Source organism: Syngnathus typhle, linkage group LG3, assembly GCF_033458585.1.
Source record: "Syngnathus typhle isolate RoL2023-S1 ecotype Sweden linkage group LG3, RoL_Styp_1.0, whole genome shotgun sequence".
Taxonomy (NCBI): domain Eukaryota; kingdom Metazoa; phylum Chordata; class Actinopteri; order Syngnathiformes; family Syngnathidae; genus Syngnathus; species Syngnathus typhle.
The window spans coordinates 2091251-2098565 of NC_083740.1; the positions used below are offsets into that span (position 1 = coordinate 2091251).

The following is a 7315-nucleotide window of genomic DNA, read 5'->3' on the forward strand; positions in this document are numbered from 1 at the left end:
ATTATAAGCGGGGAGGGGGGTGGGGAATATTAATACTAATTTAACCGGGAGTTTTTGTTCGTTTTCAAATAAATCAACATACACCATACAGAAAATACCTCAGCTAAAACAGCAAATACAGGGAAAGAAATTGGAATAAATGTGCAATCGATGACATTATTTACATTTCGCTCTCCCGCTTCCACGAAGCGATCAATCGAAACTCATCAAACGAGGTGATTCGTACAAGCAAAACGACGCATATATTTGTACAAATAAATAAATAAATAGCGGGGAAGGGGTGGAAATAATATCTATTTATATATATAGTCTATTTATAGCGATTGTACCACCTTAAATGTTCGTGGAAAACGTGAGGATTCGTTCAAAAACAAGAAGAAGAAGAAGGGGGGGGCGGTGAAGGGTGTGGGGGGGGGGAATCCCACTAAATATGTAATGAAGTAAACATGACCTCACTCCATAAATAGTTCATAAGGAGCAGCAGGCCCACGCTGGACTGTAAAAACAAAACATTGGGGATGATTTGATCAAATCTGCCCATCCCTGATGAATTTTGCCAACCCCCCCCAACCCACACACACACGCGCACACAATAAGTGGAATTAATACGAATAAATTGCACGTTTAGACACGAAAACGAAGGTGTAAAGGATACATTTACAAAGATGAATATTTGGCAGTCTTCGTTATCATTATTATTATTATTAAATTTCTCGTGGACCCTGCAGTGACTCCCAAGTGCTCTCAGTTGTTCCGCGTTCTGTCCCCGTTCACTTTTTTTTTTTTTTTGTTGTGAAATTCAAAAGATGAGTGGAATTTTGAAGTCTTACTTGCACGCTCTTCGGGACTCCTTCCCTTTTTTTTCTTCTTCTTCTTCTTCTTCTTATGCACAAGGACATGAAAAAGGAGTGTTTTGTTTGTTTTCAAATAGGAACTTCTATGATACAAAGCGTCCAGTTGGAAAAGGTTGCGCGTGGCGTTTAAACGCACGCCGAGTACTTCATCCGTTTCTGTTTCTGCCGCTGGTTGCAAAACCACACGCGCACCACGTTCTTCTTGAGGTCCAGCTTCTCGGCGATGGCGGCGATCTTCTCCGACGAGGGCCGCGGCTGGATGGCGAAGTAGGCCTCGAGCGAGCGCTTCTCCGGCGCGGCGATGGAGGTGCGCTTGCGTTTTTTCTCGGCGCCGTTGAAGAGCTCGGGCTTGCTGAGCTTCTCGCGGTGCGACTTCTCGGCCTCCTCCAGCCACGCCTGCAGGATGGGCTTGAGCGCGATCATGTTGTTGTGGGACAGCGTCAGCGACTCGAACCTGCAGATGGTGCTCTGGCTCAGCGAGCCCACGCCGGGGATCTTGAGCGAGGCCAGCGCCGAGCCCACGTCCGCCTGCGTCACGCCCAGCTTGATGCGCCGCTGCTTGAAGCGCTCGGCGAAGGCCTCCAAGTCGCGCGGGTCCGCGTCCACGTCGCTCATGCCCATGTGCGGCGGCAGCCCGTGCGCGTGCGCCATGCTCAGCGCCTGGTGCATGTGGTTCATGCCCGCCATGTGCGCCGGGTGTCCCGGCGTGGACACCACCGAGCCGTCCGGCCCCGCCATGGCCCCCAGTGCCAGGCCCGGCGTGATGTGCTCCAGGAGGTCGCCCTCCAGGGCCTGGTGCGGCTGGTGGTGATGGTGGTGGTGATGGTGGTGATGGTGGCCGTTGCCGCCGCCTCCTCCTCCTCCGCCTCCTCCTCCTCCTCCCAGCGCCGACGGGTGCGAGATGGGCACCGAGGAGGCGGACGATGACGACGAGGAGGTGCAGGGCAGCGTGTTCATGGTGTGGTAGGTGGCGTCCGGCTTGAAGGGGCTGTGGTGCGGCGGCGGGTGGTGGTGATGGTGGTGGAGGTGGCTCTTGCTCTGCGTCACGATGTCCACCGCGGCCAGCGCCTCAGCCCGGGCCAGCAGACTCTCGTCCAAGCCGCCGAATATATTGCTCTGCAATTGCAAATGGAACTCGCTCATGACGGCTCTCAGCTGGGAATTGGCAACCCCCTTCTTCCATTTCCACATTTCCACCCAAAAAAAAGGTCATAAAAATTCATTATAGGGAGGGGGTGGGGGCAAACGGGACTTTAAACGCTCAACCGCGATATAGTGGCGAGAATAGGGCTACGTACCGGCGGCGTGGGGAGACAGGCGCGTCGCATCGCCTCCGAGCTGGTGCTGATGATGCTGCTGTGGCGGGAGGAGGCACACGAGGAGATCGAGGAGGAGGAAGCCGACGAGGAGGAGACCGCGTTAGAAGTGGCGGAAGACGAAGTGGACGACGTGGAGATGTTGCCGCCGGAGTGCAGCGATGCATACTTGACTTCGGCCAGGCTGGCGTGCGCCATGGCGAAGGGCTGCTTGCTGCTCAGAGACATCATCATCATGTTGGCGGCGGGTCCGAGCGAGCGGCCGTACTCCCCTTTTTAACAAAAAAAAAAAAAGAAAAAAAATCTGGGGAGGAAAGGGGTGACTCCGCCTCCACCTCGTCTTCTACTTTCTTGGGATTTCAATCAATGCAGGGAAGGGAAAAAAGTTACACGTCGAGTTTTTTTCAAAACGAATACAGCTCGTTTTTTCCATGCGCGAAAAAAAAAATCCCCAAATCAAATGAAGCTTTTTTAGATGAGTCCTTGTTGACGTCAAGAATGTCAAAAAAAAAAGATGTAACAAAAAAAAAAAATCGGAGTTAGCCACGATGATTTTTTAATGGAAGAGAAAGTTTCCAGGTGGCCGCAGGTTGGCTTCCGAGGCTCCGCCACGATGCCGAATGCTGCTGGGACTCCAAGTGGCGACGCTCTGAGGCGGAGGGCAGACTGACTCTACGGTCCCCGCCCCCTTTCTCTCACTCTCTCCCTCCCTCACACACTCTCTCTCTCTCTCTCTCTCTCGCCATCACACACACACGCGCGTAACACACACACACCTGCTCCAACTCCCCCTTTTTCATGATTTATTATTCTTCATTAGGCGCCGCATCGTTGGCGCCGCAGGGGGGACTCCGCGCCATTTGACCGTACCTCTGTTTTGCTACAATCTTTTTCAACTCAAAAGCTATGAACTTCTAATATCGTTCTAATGCGTTACAATTTAGTCCAACTGTTATTTAATTGTCGAAATTCTTTTTTTAAAATAATATATATATATATATATATAAATGGTTGGCATGTATTACATTGTGATAAATGGATGTTATTAATATTTCAAAAGCTTGGCTAATCTTACCCACCAGAGATGCAAGAAGCAAGCAAAAAGCATATTGCAATTATTAAGTAAACAATTAAGTAAATATTTAAGAACAAAGGTTGTGTAATAATTTGGCACGATCGATTGTAAAATAGAATATACTGTTAAATAAAAAAGAAATCGTCTGGAATGTCTTTAGAAACAAACGAAAAATAAAAATGTATTGAATGATCACTTCTTCACAAATCCAAAAACCAAGTGAACACTTAGAGCTTTTAACAAAAATAAAAAGCGTTGAATAAAAATGCATGTGACAGCAGGTTGTCATTTTACATTAAAACGTCAAACAATGATGGAATTAACAGGCGGCTCATTTGTTTAATTTATGGGTGCCATGTTACCTCCCCCAGTGCGGCAGGGGGCGCTGCAGGCATATCCCCCCCCCCCCCTTCGCCACTCAGGAGCGAGTGAACGCTTTCATGAATGACGTCACGCCAATCAGTGCTCGTATGTATGTACGTATATGTACGCCTGGCCCCCCGATAAAATTTTCAAGAAAGCATTCATATTTCACCACGCTAAATCGCCCTATATGAAATTTTTATACACGGATGAGCCGGGAAGAAATCCCTACCTATATGTCAAATAAATCTTGTTTTATATTTATAATTATGAGTATCAATTAGCTTTTTACCAAAGAAATGAGGTGAAGGAGAATGTGCAGCGTTTATGAATATATTATCTTTTTATCATATATCATGTAGCTTGTACACAAATTAAATATCTCAATGACAATAAAACTACAGAGTCAATTCCCAAAAGGATTTTGCCAAACAATGTTTTTTGGTGTAAAAGTCAATTGTCCAAATTTGAAAACACACCTGATAATGTCTAGATGTCGCAATTTAATAATATCGCTTGCACAGGAATTATCTTGAATAAAACATAACAGCATGGAGATGATTCCCAAAAGGATTTTGTAGGATTTTGCACAAAAAGGGTGGATTTGTAGAAAACAGACTTGAAAAGACATCATCTTGTAATGAATGGCTGTTATGAAAACAATATGGCTTGTACGGGATTTGTCTTGTCCTGCACATCAGCTTGGACTTTTCCCAAGAGGCTGGATTTTGTAAAAAAAAAAGAAAAATTGCGTGAATTTTATTAAAATAAAACACCTTGACCCTGGTGAGGAGTCAGAAAATGGATCAATGGCAATATCATTTAAGGCAGTTGTTGACAATACAGAGCACTATATAGCATATTCCAGTCAGATTTAATAAGATTTTATGCCCCCCCGACACACAAAAATGGTCAATACAAAATTAGATGTTTTATGATTGTGAAAGCAGATTTTCGGCAAAATCCGAGCAGCTTCACAGCAAATTTAGTAGGTTTACGATGGATCAGGGGCGGAGCTAGGTGGTGGCTTGGGGTGGCTGCTTGACACTCACTAGCCACTCCCACACCTAGCGGAAAATTTTCAATATTATAATAATCAATTTAGTCATTTTCATATGGATGTGATCTTCTTAGGCTATTTGATATTCTGCGTCAAGTTCTTTCTATTAACTTCACATTTAAAAAGTAAACATACAACTGATCCGAATGCAAGCTGGAAAGAAGAAAAATATACATTATTTCAATGCATGTATTTATTTCAATCAAATTATTTGTCATTAAATTGTAACATAGTTACATTATTTAAATGAATTTATTGGGGGTTGATAGAGAGAAGATAATCTCTGATTGCTTCAGCTAAATTCAAATAACTCCAAAAAGGCCTCCAGGAAAGCCGAGCTGAAAAACACCCGGTGCAGTTGTTCCTTCACATCTTCCAGGCACCGTCACACGCGTACAGTAATTGAAAGTCAGAATTTTTTGTAGTTTTTAGGGGCTGCGAGGTGTGCAGTCTTACCTTACTTGAGAAAAAAAAAAACATTTTTTTAAAAAAGTCAAACCTCGGTGGAGTTCCGCTCGGAGAAATAAGAAGAAAAGTACACAGCGTTGACTTCAAGGCTCTCTGGCAGCGCAAAAGTGCAGCGTATGAAAATAAAAGTAAAACAGAGCGAGCGCAAGCAGCAAAGCTTCTACAACTCAGGTGACTTGTTTGCTTTTTTTTTTTTCTTCTTCTTCTACTCTCTCACTGCCTTACACAAAGAGATTCGCCGACTGCTACTCCACTCCCCCCTCCCCCTGCCCCCACCATCATCATCGTCCCCCAGGAGCTCTCCATGTTAACAATCCCAATTACACACGAGACCACCCGAGACAGCTGTTTTTATTACCGAATCTCCGCTCCGCTCACCGAGGAAGAGAGAGGGAGAAGTAAATGAAGTCTCCCGACTGCTTCTGAGCTCCCTCCTCCCAACTCTTACAAGCGAGAGGTCAGGAAACGGAGGCTTTATTTATATTTGATCGTCTGTTCCGTACCTGGGACGGCGATAATGCCTCCGAGGCTTTAATGTGTTGTTTAAATGCATTGGGCCAAAAGAAGGGATTGCCAAAGTGGCGCCGGGCCCCTCTTGAGTGGATAATGATGTAGCAAATCACTATTAACGGCTTGGAAAATGCAGCGGAGATGGGTAGTCATAGTTGCAGGAAGTCAAAAAAGATCTTTTTCAATCTTTGCGGCAAATGTTGTGACACGAGGGCTCCCTCTAGTGGTACGAGGAATTGCAGTTCAGTTGTGTTTAACTTTTTAGCACACATTTTTGCGTCGTTTGTATCTAGACTTTTAGCATTATTAGATTTAGGTATGATTTTTTTATGTATTTTTTGTTTTTTCGTCAAAAAATTGGTCACAATGGTCGGATTCTCGCAGTCCAGCATTTTGACGGTGGCTGACTTAACATGCTAACTGAATACTAGTGTTTTGTTGATAACCCGAGATGGTGACTGTCTAGTGGTGGAAGAACTCCACAAAACAGCAAGCAACCTTTTGGGATTGTGTGGGTCGGTTGCTCGTATTTCCGTGGCCTGAGATTTCCCCGCGTCCGGGTGCGCCACGTGCCTACAGGCTGCTGGGGCAGCAGATGAGAAGGTCAAGTCTCATAATAGTGTCACATAGCTGTAGGTAGTATGGATCAATATGAAGGCGTATAATACCTGACGGACACTCAAATAAAAACCTCTCTGACAGACAAAAAAAAAAAAGAAATGAAATCTTTTCTTTCCCTGCTTCTGGTGGCCATCATATTGCCTTTGTGAGATATGGAAGTCACCGAACAATATGATAGCACACGTGTCCGCTTGATGACATGAACGCTATTTAAATAACCGATAGAAACATGTTTTATGAAAGATTCCCCCGAGACATATTTTGACAAAATTATTCTCATCTGCTTGTTAATTAAACAGATGAATCAATTCCGACCCTGAAATGAATAACACTTTCGCTTGCAGCCCAGTTAAAATAGAACTTTGACGTCTATATGCGTCAATGGAAGCGAACGCATTATATTATTTTCAGATTTTTTTTTTTTATCCCGACCGTCTCTAACATTTAAGTTGTTTGGATTCGTATGTTGATAGCATTGTTGCTAACGGGGCGTGGTGGCCACCGGGAAATCCGTCGGTCGAGCACGTCATGCCGCGTTTAAAGGCGCGGGCAAACGAGGCATTCCATGTTCCTTTGAGCGAACCTGACCTCGTACGTCGACACTCGAGTCACACCTTCTCACACATAAAGCATGTCAAGTGCCATGCAAAGTGATTCATGGCGCGCAGGAGTGAAGCTGAGACCGGGGCGAACATCCCTCATTAGTTTGACTGTCCCGCGTGGTAATACATTGCTTGTCAGCGGCGTGATGCTAATTGACCTCCTTTCCCCCTTTCTTCTGCACAAATGAAAAGATTTCCTCCGCCGTGTGATGGCGCGTGTCACGATGCGATCTGACAAATTAAAAAGCTCTCACCTGTCACCCTGTCATCGCCGCCTCATCAGCTATAATGATCAGTTTTCTTCCAGCGTGTGTGCGAGTGTGTGTATTGCACAGCCGAGCGTCGCCGCTGTTCGTCGTCACTCTCACCTGCGTTTGTTTATTGTCTATCGAAGATGAGGAAGCGTTGTTAACCCGAAACGATCGAAAGCTAGTTTTCTGTCCATT

General features: G+C 45.5%; 1 protein-coding gene across 1 annotated transcript; it reads right to left on the minus strand.

Moving 5' to 3' along the window:
• Positions 1–980: 980 nt before the first annotated feature.
• pou4f2 (POU class 4 homeobox 2) lies at positions 981–2407 on the minus strand. Its single transcript, XM_061275080.1, has 2 exons — positions 2153–2407; positions 981–1970 (listed from the first exon to the last, which is right to left on the minus strand). The coding sequence occupies exons 1-2, from the start codon at positions 2405–2407 to the stop codon at positions 981–983; spliced, it is 1245 nt and encodes a 414-aa protein (XP_061131064.1).
• Positions 2408–7315: the final 4908 nt, after the last annotated feature.

What these genes read in the sequence shown, in the direction of transcription:
- pou4f2 (XM_061275080.1), bottom strand. Translation starts at nt 2,407, where the DNA reads ATGATGATGATGTCTCTGAGCAGCAAGCAGCCCTTCGCCATGGCGCAC. An exon ending in CCTGTCTCCCCACGCCGCCG is followed by an intron (nt 1,971 to 2,152) that starts GTACGTAGCCCT and finishes TTGCAATTGCAG; the next exon opens with AGCAATATATTCGGCGGCTT.